The 15,860-nt window shown below is 43.7% G+C and overlaps 2 protein-coding genes across 12 annotated transcripts; one reads left to right on the top strand and one right to left on the bottom strand.

The window, feature by feature from the left end:
• The first annotated feature begins 3 nt into the window (after positions 1–3).
• On the top strand, positions 4–11,646 carry mmd2a (monocyte to macrophage differentiation-associated 2a). Of its 4 annotated transcripts, XR_015103276.1 has the most exons (9): positions 1,759–2,234; positions 4,942–5,023; positions 6,222–6,382; positions 6,881–6,955; positions 7,057–7,158; positions 7,319–7,388; positions 7,747–7,949; positions 9,033–9,131; positions 11,089–11,646. XR_015103276.1 is itself a non-coding variant. In XM_086133827.1 (8 exons), exons 1-7 carry the CDS (start codon positions 2,134–2,136, stop codon positions 7,945–7,947), a joined length of 792 nt encoding a protein of 263 aa, XP_085989953.1. In that variant the 5' UTR covers positions 1,759–2,133; the 3' UTR covers positions 7,948–7,949; positions 9,033–9,235. The 4 variants fall into 4 exon arrangements, 3 of the variants coding, with proteins under 3 accessions (XP_085989956.1, XP_085989953.1, XP_085989955.1); XM_086133827.1 differs by lacking the exon at positions 11,089–11,646 and having other exon boundaries at positions 9,033–9,235; XM_086133829.1 differs by lacking the exons at positions 9,033–9,131; positions 11,089–11,646 and having other exon boundaries at positions 1,778–1,991; positions 2,102–2,234; positions 7,747–8,795.
• ap5z1 (adaptor related protein complex 5 subunit zeta 1) lies at positions 8,737–15,364 on the bottom strand. Of its 8 annotated transcripts, XM_086133823.1 has the most exons (18): positions 15,279–15,364; positions 14,976–15,113; positions 14,537–14,711; positions 14,150–14,300; positions 13,911–14,023; positions 13,662–13,833; positions 13,385–13,432; positions 12,901–13,041; positions 12,711–12,748; positions 12,244–12,406; positions 11,337–11,515; positions 11,106–11,248; positions 10,891–11,009; positions 10,643–10,770; positions 10,197–10,294; positions 9,971–10,103; positions 9,557–9,771; positions 8,737–9,475 (listed from the first exon to the last, which is right to left on the bottom strand). In XM_086133823.1, exons 1-18 carry the CDS (start codon positions 15,317–15,319, stop codon positions 9,172–9,174), a joined length of 2,499 nt encoding a protein of 832 aa, XP_085989949.1. In that variant the 5' UTR covers positions 15,320–15,364; the 3' UTR covers positions 8,737–9,171. The 8 variants fall into 8 exon arrangements, with proteins under 8 accessions (XP_085989949.1, XP_085989948.1, XP_085989950.1 ...); XM_086133822.1 differs by having other exon boundaries at positions 8,737–9,771; XM_086133824.1 differs by lacking the exon at positions 13,385–13,432.
• Between the last annotated feature and the right edge of the window lie 496 nt (positions 15,365–15,860).

Genomic DNA, 15,860 nt, shown 5'->3' with positions numbered 1-15,860 from the left:
CTCCACACATCTGAGCCTGCGCGTAGACAGAAGCGTGGAGCGGCCTTAAAGGTACAGACAAACATTTGTTCGACTGTCCTGAAATGATATGAAAACTTTGCGTTGCCCTGACACGGTTATGAAAGATGTTTATGCTGCCTTTTAAATTGGTATTTGAGGAAAAAAAATATCTACTCAAGCTTGTGACCATTTACAAACGTGAAGTGTGCTGGCTGTTGTGTCTTAGTAAGGCTGTGACAGCTGTGTCCTTTGGTCAAGTTGAATGTTATGGTTGTTCCAGAGGTTTGTAAGCACTGGCACACATCCAACACACGTTGGTTTACATTCTCTTCTAAGTCAATACGTCTTCTGAAATAGAAAGCAAAGCTGGGCAAGCCATAACTGGATCTGCATGAATAAATATGCTCATATCATCTGTGAAGAAAAAGCAAGACACATGAATACCCACAGATGCATTATAGACGAGTGCGAGTCAGTCACCATGGATGACATTCACGGTACTTTATACACATACATGCCCACTGTGGTTGAGTCAGTGATGAATGTGTGAACTGATTTGTTTGAATCATTCACACAAGTCTTTGGATAATGTGTCTGTGTTGCTTCACACGCCAAACAAACACTATGAGACACGGGATTCTGTTAGTTTTTGGACAATATTTAATTTTCCATTGCAGTGTGCATATTTCTGAAGTTTGTCGTCTGTGCATGACATTTTGGCTGAATTCAACACTTGGAGACAAAGTCATGGGCAAAATGAGGAATAATCCGACAGAGATTTGGCAGTTTGGAAATCCTGAAATACTGTCCATGACTGATTATGATTGGCAGCGGGTATGCAGGCTGGGGGGAAGGTCCTCTTCTTCCACCTGATAGTGTTTCAACACTGTTTAGTCCAGGGGTGTCCAAAGTCGGTCCTCAAGGGCCGCTGTCCTGCCAGCTCTCCCAGGAGCAACACACCTGATTCAAATAATCAGGATTGTTCTAATGCTGCTTCAGAGCTGGCTGATGCGCTGATCATCTGAATCAGGTGTGTTGCAGCCCATAGAGATGGAAAACAGGCAGGACAGTGGCCCCTCCAGGCCCGGAGTTGGACATGCCTGGTTTAGTCCATCAGAAGCTTCCTTCATTACGAAAGAGCTGACATGATTGTATTTAATAACATGTAGTAAGGGGCAACCGATTTTTTAATTTAAAAGGAATTAATTTAAATGAAATTATTATATTTAAATTTAATTTAAAAAAAACAGAAAATTGCAAGAAAACTGACAGCACACTACTGCTACTTGTCATGATTCGGTTTGGGACCAACAGGTGGCATTGTAGGGCTCCCCCTGCAGCTGCACACCTGTTGGTCATTAGGTAATTAGTGCTGTAAAAGGACTCCCAGCCCGACCACTCATTGTCGGGTCATTGTTTGCTCTTGGCTACTGTCATGTTGGTTTGTTGCAGTTTGTTTCTATCAGGTTTGTTTCAGTCATGTTTTGGTTGCTGTCATGTTTTATCTTCAGTCATGATTTTTGTTTGATACTTTGGACTTTGTTGGTTTTGGATTTAGTTTTCTCTATGTTTAATACAATTCGTCAAGTACGCCCTGCTCCTTCCTCCTGCCTGCTTTTTGGGGTCCACCACCACTTCGCAACGTGACACTACTAGTGGATATAAAATTAATACGGGATTCTCGATGGTGACTGTTTGCGTCTGACTTCAGGGCTTGTGTTCGACTGTAGGAGGTTCCTCAACACCGCATTTGCAGTCCATTGGCCAATGTTTCATCTACAAATATTTACAGCTAAAATACAGTACAGACTTGAGGGAGGAGATAAATTGTGTGGGAAGGAGAAGTGGTTGGCTGCTGTGTTATCATCGTCCAGGAGCGGGGAGGAGGGATTACATGCCCAGTTAGTCCGGCGGAACATCGTGCAAGCTCATTTGAGATTCTGCACAGAACTCAACGCAGACCCACAAGACCGCCACCCATGCTTGCCAAAGTAATGCAGCCCGTTTCCATTTTCACGCTGGTGAAAAGTTACGTTGAAGTGGTGTAGTGGCCACCACTGTCGTTTTTTGGGCAGCAATATTGATCGGACCGAACTTACAGGTCGTGTTTGGGACGGCTGGACTTATGTGTTTATGTTTGAGCGCACGGCGGTGGGACATCCGGAATGGGGAATCCGTAGACGGAGACTCGCACGCACGTACAAGATGGACCTGAAGGGAACGAAATTTGGAAAGTATGGTTTCTTTTTTATGTTTTTTTTTTAAATATAATTGAAATGGAACGGTTGCGGTGCACCGAGGCGCACTGACGCGCACGGTTCGATTATTTTGAGTGTACGTGCTTTTGCGAGCGTGCATGTGAATGGCAGCATCTCATTCGGTGACCGAACTTTTTTTTTTTTTTTTGCAGAACTTTTTCTTTGCTCGAAGTTGCAGTTCAAAATGTGTAGGATTCCATTACAGTTTAATACCCATTTTTTAACCTGCCATTTTGGGCAGCGGTGGCTTAAGTATTGTCAGGACTGGAGTTGAAATACAGTTACTTTCATAAGAAAATAACTAAGTCACTAACTAAATAAATTGCAAAACGGTACGATTCAACTCCAAACTAACAGAATTAAGTGCAAACGTCAAAAGTAGAAGAACATTTGTTTACTGTCATTTACTGTACCTGTTTTGATCATTTGGTGCAACGAAATAGTTTCCCATTTCTTTTGACTGATAGGGGTCGTACTGGGAAAACTGGAGGGGGGGGGCAGTTACGGCTCATGGGCTTTGAATGTTTCATAGTGGGGGGCGAGGAAATTATATCAAAATATATTTTTAAATGTAAAATAAAATGGTGGCTTAAATGGAGCTACACTGATTTCTGACGCTGTTATAGCCCTCCCTAGCACCAACCCTGGAGGGGGGGGCGGCATGGGAGAAATCACATTACAAATCTCATGTTGTTTAAGAGCTGTAACTAACGTTGATACAGCTCGTCACCAAAAGAACACCATACTCAGTGAAGCAATGTAGTGGCACCATCATGTGTTTCTTCAGAAGACATTATCTCAGTATATTTTTACTCCCTACTTGTGAAAACATTTCATTTTTGTTCAATTGAATTGTACAGGTTAAAGGTGACATGAAATGATTGAACTTAGTCTCATTGTGTTTTTTCCCACAGAAACATGACATTTGAACAGGGGTGTGTAGACTTTATATTCACTGTAGGAATTGGATTTTAACTACACTATGTGGACTGGGAAGGCACTGCGACAACGTGAGAAGAATGGATGCAACATGAGGAAAATAGCATCGGAAAAGTTTAATATTACATATAATAAATATCAAACAGACGCACGCACAGTGATGGGCTTGTACACATGCATGGGAGATGGTGATACGGTAGTCGTGAGAACCAGCGTTTGAGTCCCAGTGGAAATGAACTTGAGCATTACTGGAAAAAGGAATCACTCTGAACACGCACACACACACACACACACAGAGAAATACACGCATGCATGCACACACAGCTTAAATGTAACCGATCCTATTAATGTATGGAATGTGCTTAAATGGGCTATTTTAGCCAAACTCTTACTTTTTGTGAGAATCACACACTCATACATACACAGAATCAAACTTACATGTGTGTACCGTACGTGTGTGTGTGTGTGCGCGCGCATGAGCGAAAGGACAGTGTGTGCCCAAGCCAGAGAATAGTCGGGCTGATGATGACAATGTCTCCTCTGATCAGTCTTCCCTTCCCTTCAGTCCAACTACACAAACACACTCAGATGCACAATTCCGTCAGAAGCAATTAAGGGGACATTGCAGTGCAACACTCGCGTCCATTGAGAGCCTCACAACAGTGCCCAGAAAAACACAACCGAGCATAACTCACCGAGCTCCCTGGGAAACCCAAAGGCCATATATCAGTTTTCTTTATCTTGGCCACTCTCATGACACAGGTTAATATTTGGTTTCTTCAAAGTAACACCCACTCATGTGTCACCCGCCTTTCAATAAAGGCACCAGAGAGTTTGCGTCGCAATGACAAATTGGCAGGACGGTGTCGGGAAAACATCCTCGGCACACTCCTCGAGACATTTTTTCTTCTTTCCGATATGTTCATCGCACTGGTGTGATGCAAGAGGGATTTTGGTGTTTCATATGAGAATTGAGCGGCCTCCACGTTCTGTAGAATAAATGGTTAAACCAAACAGATGCAAGAAGACGCATGATTGCTGGCATGTTTGTGCGCATGGAAGTGCTCTCAATGTGTAATTAACACAGCTGACTGACTCACACAGACGCACCTGTGGCCCAGGGTAAAGCTTGCTGTGCAGAGCGTGTGTGTGCGCGCGCGTTTTCATCCCGCTGTATTCTTCGTGGGATTTATATTGGGTTAATTATGCATCGTTAACGCAGTTTTTCACAATTTGAAAATATTGATGAGATTTTGTGAAGATCGCATTTATGACATCACAGAGGATCAGGAGATCTATTTAGTAATATGGATTTACAATTTATATAATTTTTTTTCAGTGCAGTTTGGCAACCTTTGGAATTTTGGGGTTATCAAGGAAATTATTTTGCAATTGTTTGAATATTGCAACAGGTGTAATAAAAACGGGTATCTATAAAAAAAATCATAGAATGTATAACAATGTATTGTACTAATGGAACATTTTCATATTTCCATGATGTCGTAAGGTAGCAGTGTCCCGTTTAAAAATGACAACACAGTCTCCCAAGTATCAAGGGGGCACGTTAAAAACTCCGGCAACGTGATGTGGATTAAGCAGCATTTAAATCCTGCAAGAATGAGCCCAACACTCCCAAATGCGCACGCACGCACAGGTTTATAAAATACCAAAGTAATGAGCTCACTAATGACGCCATCAACTCTCCGCTCCCTGACAAACAAACATGTTCCTTTTCTGTTGGCAGGTTCATGAATTGCAGGGTGCCATCCAACAAGCGATACCAGCCGACTGATTATGAACATGCTGCTAACTGTGCCACGCATGGGGTGAGTCATACAAAAAAAAAACAGCAATTCTGTAAATATGCAGGGTAGAGTTGCCAATCATTGCGTCGTCCATGACAACTCTATTTGCGCCGAGTGACGGCAGTTCAGTGAAAGCCCTGAAAAAGATGCAGAGGATTGAGGCAGAACAGTGCGGATTTGGGGCTCTCTGCTGGGGACAGTGGGCTGTAATCCGCCATTCGGCCTGTAGCGTTCCCTAATCTGCTGTAATCTCCCGACGCTTTGGGCCTCGGAGGGAGAGCGAGTGAATGAAAGATGGAAGAGAGCAGGGGAGAAAGCCTGACACAACAAGTGAAAAGCGAGCCGCGTGTCGCAAGCACGAACACGCATGTTCACCTTGCGTAAAGCGCAGAGTCACTCGGCAGAGGCGGCGGCTGTGCGAGGAGAGGGGCAGGAATGTGAACAATGTCAGGAAAACGTTTAAAGAAGACCGAGAGGCAGACACAGAAATGTTCGCGCGCCTAATGCAGTGAAGGGAAAAAAAACAAACCCTAGGACAACAGCAAAATGGGTTTGCAAAGTTTTTGTATGGCTGCGGGCCTTTAGTGACAAGCATGGTATGATATTGTTTTACTTTATATAGTACCGGTAAAACAAAATCACTCACACGGTTTGAAATGTGATTCCCTAGTAAGACATACACTGCTAGTTTGGGAATTTTGAGTTGTGTATTTCTGCCGATGGGCACCGCGGTGGCATCAGACTGTAGTTTCCCAGTAAAAAAAAAGCCTCGTGGGTGCGGATGACGTCCTTTTTGTTTTCCTTGGGCCAATAGTTGAAGCTCTGTGAACTCTGCCTAGTAACAAGAGGCCGCGTAAAATGTGTGACGCGATCAATTTTCTTGACCCACCTTTCTGCATCTATCCATACGTCCATTTTGAGGGAATAAAATCTAGATATAGTGTGGTCGTAAAAATACAGATTTCTCAACAAAGTATAACAACGGTTGGCCGGCAGGTTTCATGTTTTGTCATTCTAGTGCAGACAAAGAGCATACTAGTACATGGACCAGAAGATGGATATCAAGGATATCAAATAAATGCTCCAGCAGCATCGCTCGGGTGCCTCATCATAATATTTCTTGTAAAAAAAATCCTCTAATGTCTTCACATGGTACATTGAGTTACCTTCTGTATAAAATGCGCAATAGAAATAACGATGCCTTGCCTTGCCTTGACAGTTCTGGATCCTACCGAGCATGCTGGGTGGTTCCTTGCTGTACTTCCTGTCGGGGGACCAATGGCATCGTGTCGCTGCCTGGCTTTATGGCAGCGGACTCACTGGCCTCTTTGTCACCTCGACGCTCTTCCACGCAGCAGCCTGGAAAATCAGCCACCTCAGGTGTGTGGGTGTTTGGTATTCACATCTGGCATGTAATGCCAGATGTGAATGTTTGTGCTCGCAGTCACACACACACACACACACACACGGTTTGTTCATTATTAACATACATTAATTATGACATCGCCGGAGGAGTTGGGATACACAACAGATGTGACCTGGTTATAAAAATATTGAGCATCACTTTCATGAAACACATCAGACGAGAAACGTGACGAGGGATGTCAGTTTGTTGAAAATGTGTCAGCGCTGATGGATGGTGTCAATGAGCTCGATTAAATTAAGAATGTTGGAATCTTCCATCTATCCATCCATTTTCGAATCCGCTCTATCCTCACAAGGGTCTCATGTCATGGATCAGCATCTCTGAGTACACACGTGACATTTTTCAAGTCATTTCAACGTGCGTCATAGATAAACTGCACTTTATGCTCGTTTCCGAAAATGAAAATATCTTTTTTTTTTTTTTTAAACCTTCTTTTTCATTGTCTTTTTCAGGAAAGTGGAGCAACTTTTCCACATGTGTGACCGAATGGCCATCTACTTCTTCATTGCGGCCTCCTACTCTCCCTGGTCGGTTTGTCGATGAGCGAAATAACACAATGATGCGATGTGACGGGTGACTGAGGTCACGGCGGAGGCGCTGTGACGTTTGCGTGACGTGTTGTGGACAGGTTGATGCTGAGGGAGCTGGGCCCGTGGGCGTGCCACATGCGCTGGCTGATCTGGGTCATGGCTTGTTCCGGGTCCTTCTACGTCTTCTTTTTCCATGAGAGGTAACCTCATCTCGCTTTGAGTCCCCGTCTCGTACAGTAGTATGGCTGAAACCAAACGCTCTCAGGTGTTTGGAGTCATACACACACAGCACCATTGTTTGGATAGAATCGGAGGCAGCGAATAACAGCGGCATTGTCGTTTGGTGGTTTCTCTTGGCAGGTATAAGCTGGTGGAGTTGCTGGGATACGTCGCCATGGGGGCTGTTCCTGCTCTGGTGATTCTGTCTATGGTGAGTAGCTTGAAGCGTTAGATTTGATTTTATATTATCTGTCTTACGTAACCACAATATTAGCATCTGACAGTGTCTGTCAAAACTGAGCATCTTATCTTTGTCATGAATTTTTTTATTTATTTATTGATAAAGCTCTTGTAAGGGAACTCAAAGGTTTGTGGAGGTATACCTAATGTTGTGCCGGTTTGGTTGGTATATTACCGCTTAGGGATTATGATATACAGTCTGGGTCAGCGATTCCCAAAGTTTTGGTGCACAATCTGATGGAAGCCAATAAGATAACATCTCTTTCCCGTTTGTCTGCTACACTAAAAGAGCTGAATCCAAAATTTAAAAAATAAAAAAAATCCCGCAGGTGGACCACGCAGGCGTGTGTGAACTTGCCATGGGGGGATTCTTCTACGTGGTGGGCGTGGCCTTCTTCAAGAGTGACGGCTTTGTCCCATTTGCCCACGCCATTTGGCATCTTTTCGTGGCAGCCGGAGCAGGCATTCACTACTACGCCATCTGGAGGTATCTCTACTTGCCTCGGCCCCTGCCGGAGACCTCCAGGTGATGGTGAGCCGTTCTCACGCTGAGAGTTACTGGCTGAGAAAACACAAGCGCAGCGGTGAAAATAAAAGTGGTCTTAAATAAATAGCTCGCATGCTATTTGAGAAGTCAGAGATGATAAAGCCTGACCGCGTTCAAATTGTTCTTATTGATGATGAAACACAGAGACTTTAACATGAATCACTAATTCTGTTTTTATGAATTATTTTTGGAAGGACAAATCCGAGGTAGCGCAAATGTAATTTTGTTTCATGACCTCATAGGTACAGGATCACTTTGCAAACAGGTTCAGATGACCAATGTTTGGTCAAAGAGAGACACTCGGGCAAATATTTGTGTATACATTTCTTGTTAATGTTATACTGGCCGAGTCTAGGTCGTTTTAAGGTGAAATAAATTTTCTTGCACTTTGTATCCTTCCCACTAATAATGTGCCAAAATTAATCTCTTTTGAGCTTTTGTTCATTTGGAATAGCTGATTAAAGTCAAATGTGGAGACTCAAGTTGAGTTCGCGTAACAATGTTCATTTGAATGAGTAATTCTTAAAAAATAAATAAATATCCAACGAGTCACAATTGATACAGTTTGAATGAATGAAGATTCTAATTTGTCGTTCCGGTTATATTTGACTTTACTTTTTGGCAAAGCTGTAAGCACCTTCTACAAGTCAATGTCTGTATTTCGAGTACTCCTCAAAGCGTTGTTATACAAACACTTCTCCTACTTTCTAACTGGCCAACAGGCTCTGGAGACTTGGGAAATATCCATTTATTTTTTACAGAAATCATATGATCTATTTTGTAAATTTTTATTTCTGTCACGATAAAAAATAAAGAGATAATATATTACAAGTGATTCTTGGGCATCTTTTGTCATTGGTTCATCGTCACAGTTCTCCATCAATTAAGCGATGTATTTACAAAAAGTGCAAAAATCAACCACGTTGGCACGAATGCTGAGTCGGAACAGTGGTGCGTTTGTTTAGCACATCAGGCAAAGATTCTGGGTTTGAATTTTATGGCTACTTTGTTTGTGGCGTTTGCATTTTCTGTCCATGATCACAATGCCGCATTCCAAATCATCCACAGACTTAAATTGTCCAAAGGCATGACGGTGAACGGTCGTGCCCTGCGACTGGCTGGTGACCTCGGGATTGGCGCCAGCTCACCCATGATCTTGAACAGGAGGTATGGAACAGAAAATGGATGGCCGCCGATGTTTCTTTGTTTACGTGCTCGTGTGATGTGACGCCGAAGTCGGTGCGTGTTGAGCATGTGACGCGTGCGCCTGTGCCAGTCTGGTGAGCGCTCGCAGTTGGAGCGGCACGGCCACGTTGGTGTCTTGGTGCCACCGGGGTGCGGTGACGTGTGCCGGCGGGTTCAGGACACTCTGAGCCACACCGGGCGTCTTCAGGAGGGCGCACAGCTCCTCCCCGAGAGTTACGATGGAAACAAGGTCCTCTTCATCGTCGCACCAGGAAACGGACCCTCCACTGGAGACGTTTCTCAGCTTGGAGAGGAACAGCGAGACCCTACGTTGGACACATAAAACATGACCAGTCCACGTGTAATTTATGACTAGATTCAAATCGTAGAGTGTTCCCCAACGCCACCTGGGTATCAGGTCATGTGATCGTGACGCCAGCTTAGCGAGGGCGCTCATGAGAGTGGTGATGACGCGGGGGGTGGGGCAGCCGACTCCAGGGAGCGGGGCAGATGACGTAACTTCAAACAGCACTGCCTCCAAGGTCTCGAAACACGAAGTGATGAGCCTCACGGAGCAGCGAGAATCATATGACACAGAAAGGTACTCCCCGAGCACCAACACCTGAAGGCAGAAGCATTTGAAAACAACAAGATTTTTATATTTGAATTGGAAAGAAAATACTTGACCTGAACAAAAGTATTGGGACAACTAGCAGACAGCAAAAACAGAAGAAATTGCTAAAGTGGCTTTAGGTTGTAAAATGGCTTTCGGTGCTGCAGTATCAGTCTGAATCGACGACGATCCATTTCATTCTTCTCACCACATGTGTGTAGATTTCTTGTTTGCTGTAAACATTGGACGTCGCTCCGGCGAACTCCAGCAGCTCGTGGGATTGGTCAATGACCAAAGAGGGGTGGAGTTTACACAGTTTCGTCAGCTGGCGGCTGAACACTCTGCACGGACAATGCGCCCATGGTGAAACATGCAAATCTCCATGACAGACAACGGATTAGCACTTTGCTCTCATTGTGTGCGTTGAGTTGTACCTGTGGATCTCTGCAATGTATTTAGGGATGTTGAGGAGGAGGCTGCTTCTCTCCAGCAGCACCAAAAGCACTTGGCCTAAAAGTGTCCTATCGGCAACCTAAAAAAAAAAACAAGCCAACAAAAATCAGGTGCACCGCAGCAAATTACCCCATTTTACCTAATTGGTCCGCAAATTTTCTTTTGATATGGTGACGATGAATTATTTTCAACTAGACTCAACTCAGCTGTTGAAGAGTCTTTTTTCAATTGCTTTGACTATATCAGGTTCAAGATTTAACACTAAGTAAACGTGTGAATACGTTGACACCAGATCATCATTTCAATATATTGGCTCTACTTTTTGGGACATATTTGTTTGGTGGTGTGATGTGCAATTTGTGTAATAGAAAAGGTGCCTTAGCTCTCGAAAGGGTAAACAATGCTCCAGATCATTTATTTTCCTCACTGTGATGACCGTGTTGAAGAAAATGTGCAGCAAAATCGGGACAGTCTGGGCGCACTGAATAACTCTTGGCCAATCGACAGCTTCCGATAACAGTTCAAGGAGCGTGCTCAGTCGGTCAATTGTGTCACCTGTGGAAAATAACACCAGTGTCGTCGTTTGAGCAAATACACCGTTGGACGTAGCCTTAATCGTGTTGTCAACACTCATCCCCACCCACAATATTTTGGGTAAAAACATCGTGTGTTTACCTGTGCCTGCTTCACCTCGAAGTAGGAAGAGGAACAGCCCACGGAAAGATGGATTTCGGAATGCATCCATCGATGCGAGGCTGCGCCCTCCCGAATCAGAAATGGGCAGACACATTGATCTGCAACATTCGTGGGCGGGAGTTGGAAAAAACAAACTTGTCGTGACACAACACTTGAGCAATTGTTTTTTTTTTTCAGATCTGGCAAATGTGCACCTGAGTTGCAAGAGCAGGGTAGCAGAAAGACACGGGAGGTCCAACAAAGTATGCAGCAGTTCCAGTGAAGTACCAGATGTCACCATAGAGGGCAGCAGATCAATAAAGTCATCAATCACAGCAGGGCTGTCCCATGCTAAGAACTGGAGAGACATTGGAAATGCTGCCAAGTATGTATTTCTAAGTTTGTGTCGCAGCCTTTCACCCCCCCCCTTTTTTTTTTTTTTTTACCTTGAGAAGATTTGGGAAGTAACGTGTGTACTGGGGAACTCGGAGTTGCACGTTCTCGAGGTTGAGTCGCAAGAAGCGCAGAAGCTCGTGTGCCAGGAAAGGGTCGTTAAAGAGCTCAGCGGGGAAACGATCAAACACTAGGTTCCATACGCAGTCACACTCTACAGCAGCAAGTTCACCTAAAAAGGGGCAAGAAAAGACATGTATTCATGTCTGAGTGTAGGTACACATGCAGTACTCAGAAAATGTTCAGCTTTTTGGGAGAAATTTCATGACAAACCTAAATACAACTATGGCCTTTAAAAGCGAATTTAATTTGACCTCTAAGCTTTTCAATGTCCAACTGCACAACAGGCATTCCATGAATTAACCAATATTTTCAAGGACATACACTTTTCTGCCAATTATGAGGTGGTGTCTCGGTCTCGGGATATCAGAGATTTGGCGTGCGTTTCTACCGTGGGGTGGCGGTGTGACACAATGTAAAGAACCAAATAATCCGAACAGAGGACAACAATATTGCACCATATTTGTGTTTTTTTTTTCTGCCCGGCATGTGACTGAAGGCGAGTTTCCTTTTCGACAAGCCACATTCTATTTTTGTTGTCGCGTGGAAGACTCTCTATCAGCTAATCAACACACTGCAGGCACTGTGACAAAAGAGGGCCAAAAACTGGTTCTACAGATTGGCTATTTTGAGACTCTTCACTTTGGTAATGGGAATATAACAAAAACTACATGCACAAAAGCAAAAAGATCCGGCCGGACATATCAAGTAAAGTATCGGTCTACAATCTATTGCAAAAAGCACACTTCAAGGTGTGTGAATGGTTATTAATTACAGTGGTTGGGCCATTTAGAAGTGCACTATGTGTCCAAATGACCGTAATGTTGTGTTTATACGTGCCATGATTAAGATAGAACTGTGCCACAGGAAGCAGGACTCTGGCGAATGTCAAGTCTGAGCTGAGACGACCAAAAAGTGCCTTGATGCACGGGAACACCCGGTAGACAAAGGACGCATCCTCGAGGCACACGCAGTCCAGGATACACACCGCTTCCACCAGACACTGAGGGAGGAAACAAATACAATACACTCGTGAAATTCATTTTGCACTTCACTTTTAGGCGAACATTGGCCTCTTGTCCACTTGATGTATAATTCCAAATAGTTATTAATGATCTGAAGAACAAATACCATTAATCTATATGTGACAGTTGTAATCAAGCTGTCTTTTATATTAGCATTTCAGAGTGGTCCAATGCGCTTTTAATTTGTTGTCGTTTTTGGTGCCTCACAACTTTTCCCCAACTAAGCCCCTCCCATGTCAACCCGACAGTGTGAGTGAAAAAGACAAAGAGAAATGGGCTCACGGCTTTCTGTAGCTCTGTATCTGTCTTCTTCTGCGCTTCTGAGAAAAAAAAAAGACGGAAAATCAAATGTGACTGCTGTCCACGCTTATATACCGTGTATACTAAAAAATGGCTACGGAAGGTGAAGCAGGGGAGCAATGCACACCCACAACCGATCTGCGTTTTAAAATGACAGTGGAACACAACATACTGCGATCACTCTGTTCAATGAGGCGCTGGCAGTACTGGAAGGCCTTCTCTCTGAGGCGCTCCTTCGGAGGCAGCAGGCGGCCGGTGGACGATGTGACGGAAACCATGGAAACCACAGACCCGTCTATCTCCGACCTGTCATCTGTAACACAGCGGATCAGAATTTGAGGTCATTACAAATGGCCACACAGTTTTGCACGGTTGCCACGTCAGCGAGTTCATTGGAATAAGAAAGCGCAATCAGAAGAGGAGTTTGCAATTATATCAAGTGAAAATATCTGAGCTGTCTGCCCATGCTGATTTTAGGGAAATTCAAATTATGAAGCTATGAGTTATGGGTTGCTGAGGAGAAATGTGTATCTGGTGAGATCATGCTTTAGATCAAGGGCCGAAAGCGGAATAACTTGTAAGAATATAATTGATTTGGCTTCTTTGACGCACATGCGGTGGGTGGGGTAGGGGTGTGGGTCAAATTCACCTCTTACCGTTCGAAAATGAGTGAGAGAGGGAGAGACTTAGCTGTAACCTGTTTGCTGAAGATGATAAAAACACAGAGCAGGTCATCTGAAATGGGCAAGGTGAAATTGTTTGAGGTGTTTAAGTCTTGATATTACACACAACTGGCAATTGGAACTGAAGGGCATCGTTATTGGCTAATTAAAGGCTAACCCCTGAATTTGAGATTCAGGCGAACAACACTGACCGTAGTTTGGCCACCCCTGACTTCAAGTGAACAGCTATGAATAAACGCTGACTTCATACCAGTGTCCGCTACCATGCCGCCGGGCACAGAGTGGAATGTGAGGAGCCAATGTCGTAGCATAGAAAAGGAGTAAACGTTCATCCACTGGTCTTCAGTGAAACCTTGACCGACACACAGCACTGTGAAGAAATCTCCCGACACCGTCCCATCCAGCTCTGCGGTAGGCAGCGGCTAACGGAACGCAGGTCACAAAAGATATTTGACAAAGTACAAAAGAGATACTTTACTGATGTAAGTTAAGTGCATACCTGACGGGACCTGGACCCTGTAAAGAATCCTCCAGAGGAAGCCCCGCCCCCTTGCGTGGTGCTCGCATAGCGCAGCCAGTCGATGAGCTTTTTACTAAGGATGGTGATGTTATCTGAAGTGATTCACATGGAGGGAAAGCATGACTCACACGACTCAAACAACCAAATTTAGGTGAATAAAAGCTTTTTAGAACTACCACGCTAAAGCAAAAAAAAAAAATAATTGTTGTGAATGTTACCTTCGGTGAGGCTCTCAGGGCTGCATGTGAGGATGTTGTTGACAACTGGCAGGGTGTGAAGGAGCAGGTGAGTTGGCCCTTCTGAGGGTCGGTTGTCCAGATTGCGGAGGAGCTGAGTGCAGAGAGCTGACAGATCATCTCGGGATTCAGCCTGCTTGGAACAGAATGTGTTAAGTAATTGTGAAAACATAGATGTCAAGTCTCCATACAGTGGTTATGTTTAACGTAAGGTCGGGAAAAACAAAGATTCTAAAAATATCTGCTCATAGTATGAAATATGAGAAACTAGTGGTGGTATTGAGCAGTGGATTAAGTTGGGTGAGCGGCCGAATATGGTACTCGTTTGCGGTGTTTTGTTACATTCAGCCAAATAAGACATAAGCACACCTGAGAGAGCAACAGGGCAGTTGTGTGACTGTTCAGCTGACTGTTGCCGTCCTGGCCATACTTCTGAGCAGTGAGGGGGAGGGTCTCTCTGAGGACAGCTGAGCTCAGCACTTGAAGCTGCTCCACAGGGGAAGAGAGGAGTAAGCTTAGCCTCTTCTGAAGCTCAGGGGGCAACCTGCGGTTTAGAAAACACAGGATTCACAACCAAAAAAACTCAAGATCTCAATCATCACTACCACGGGGATTAATAAAGTTTTCTGAATCTGACCTCTATCATCTGATTTTAAACGTCACCAGAAAAAAATACTCAAGTCAAGTACATAGCCTACCAGGAAAAGCTACTTTAGTAGCGCTACGATGTATTTCTACTTTCTTACTTTCCGTCACTCTATTAAAACATGAGAGAGGGACTCGGATTAAAGTTTTAAAACACACTTACGTCCTAGTGTACTTAGTGGCAGAGACGATGAGGCGCAGTCTTTGCAAGGAATCGATAGTCTCATGACCATGTTCTTTCTCCTGGAGCAATTTGATTAATCTACTGTAAAACTTCTGCAGCTCAGACTCCTGGATCTCCCTGAAAAGTGGAAACCCTCATCAATAAACTCGTTAGAGGCATTTTAACTAGATGTTCCATACTGCAAATCACAGAATAAAGATGAACGCTGCTTCTCTATTACCGAAACAAAATAACGTGCACTCATGGATAAACGTATGCGGAATAGTTGTGACAGTGCCTTACCTTGCTTGCTTAATTAAGCTTTCGGAACCGTGAGAGTACATTGTTAACACGCTCTTACTTCCGCCTGAAGCGGCAGATAAACAGTACAGCACTGATCGAGTCCCGGCTGAAACCTAACTTTTACTTTGTAAGTTCCGCCTCTCCTAGACTGACAGTGACAGTGACATCGGATGTCTTTATATCCATCACATGTAAAGAAAGACTAATTAAAAACACATTAAATACTACTACTGCTACTATTACGACTATTAATAATAATCATAATAATAATAATAGGAATAATACTGTTTTTGTAAGCTAATTTTCTTGAACGAAATCAGATTCGTCTCAGTTTTGACATTTGCCAATTTTGCCATTTTAGCAACAAAATCAACACAAATGTAGACACAGAAGAAGAAGAAGACGAAGAAGAAGAAGAAGAAGAAGAAGAGAAAAAAAGCAGAAAGAAAAAAGTAAGGTAAGTCTCGGGAACACACCTTCCAATTAAATAATAATGTAAGCTTTTGTTAAATTGTTAATTATTATCATTTTATATTTAAGCATTATATTCTTTTATGTTAGTTACCTTAATTATACTCTGTT

The sequence above is a fragment of the Hippocampus guttulatus genome, chromosome 16, assembly GCF_054856545.1.
Source record: "Hippocampus guttulatus isolate MCC_2025c chromosome 16, RoL_Hgut_1.0, whole genome shotgun sequence".
In the NCBI taxonomy this organism is placed as follows: Eukaryota; Metazoa; Chordata; class Actinopteri; order Syngnathiformes; family Syngnathidae; genus Hippocampus; species Hippocampus guttulatus.
This window is presented reverse-complemented; position numbering and strand designations above follow the sequence as displayed.

Coding starts and splice junctions, on each gene's coding strand:
- mmd2a (XM_086133827.1), top strand. CDS start 2,134: ATGTTTGAGCGCACGGCGGTGGGACATCCGGAATGGGGAATCCGTAGA. Junction 5,024..6,221: donor CTAACTGTGCCACGCATGGG/GTGAGTCATACA, acceptor TTGCCTTGACAG/TTCTGGATCCTACCGAGCAT. Junction 6,956..7,056: donor GCGGCCTCCTACTCTCCCTG/GTCGGTTTGTCG, acceptor TGTTGTGGACAG/GTTGATGCTGAGGGAGCTGG.
- ap5z1 (XM_086133816.1), bottom strand. CDS start 15,319: ATGTACTCTCACGGTTCCGAAAGCTTAATTAAGCAAGCAAG. Junction 14,712..14,975: donor GCCACTAAGTACACTAGGAC/GTAAGTGTGTTT, acceptor TCTAAACCGCAG/GTTGCCCCCTGAGCTTCAGA. Junction 13,834..13,910: donor CAGGGTCCAGGTCCCGTCAG/GTATGCACTTAA, acceptor GCGTTCCGTTAG/CCGCTGCCTACCGCAGAGCT.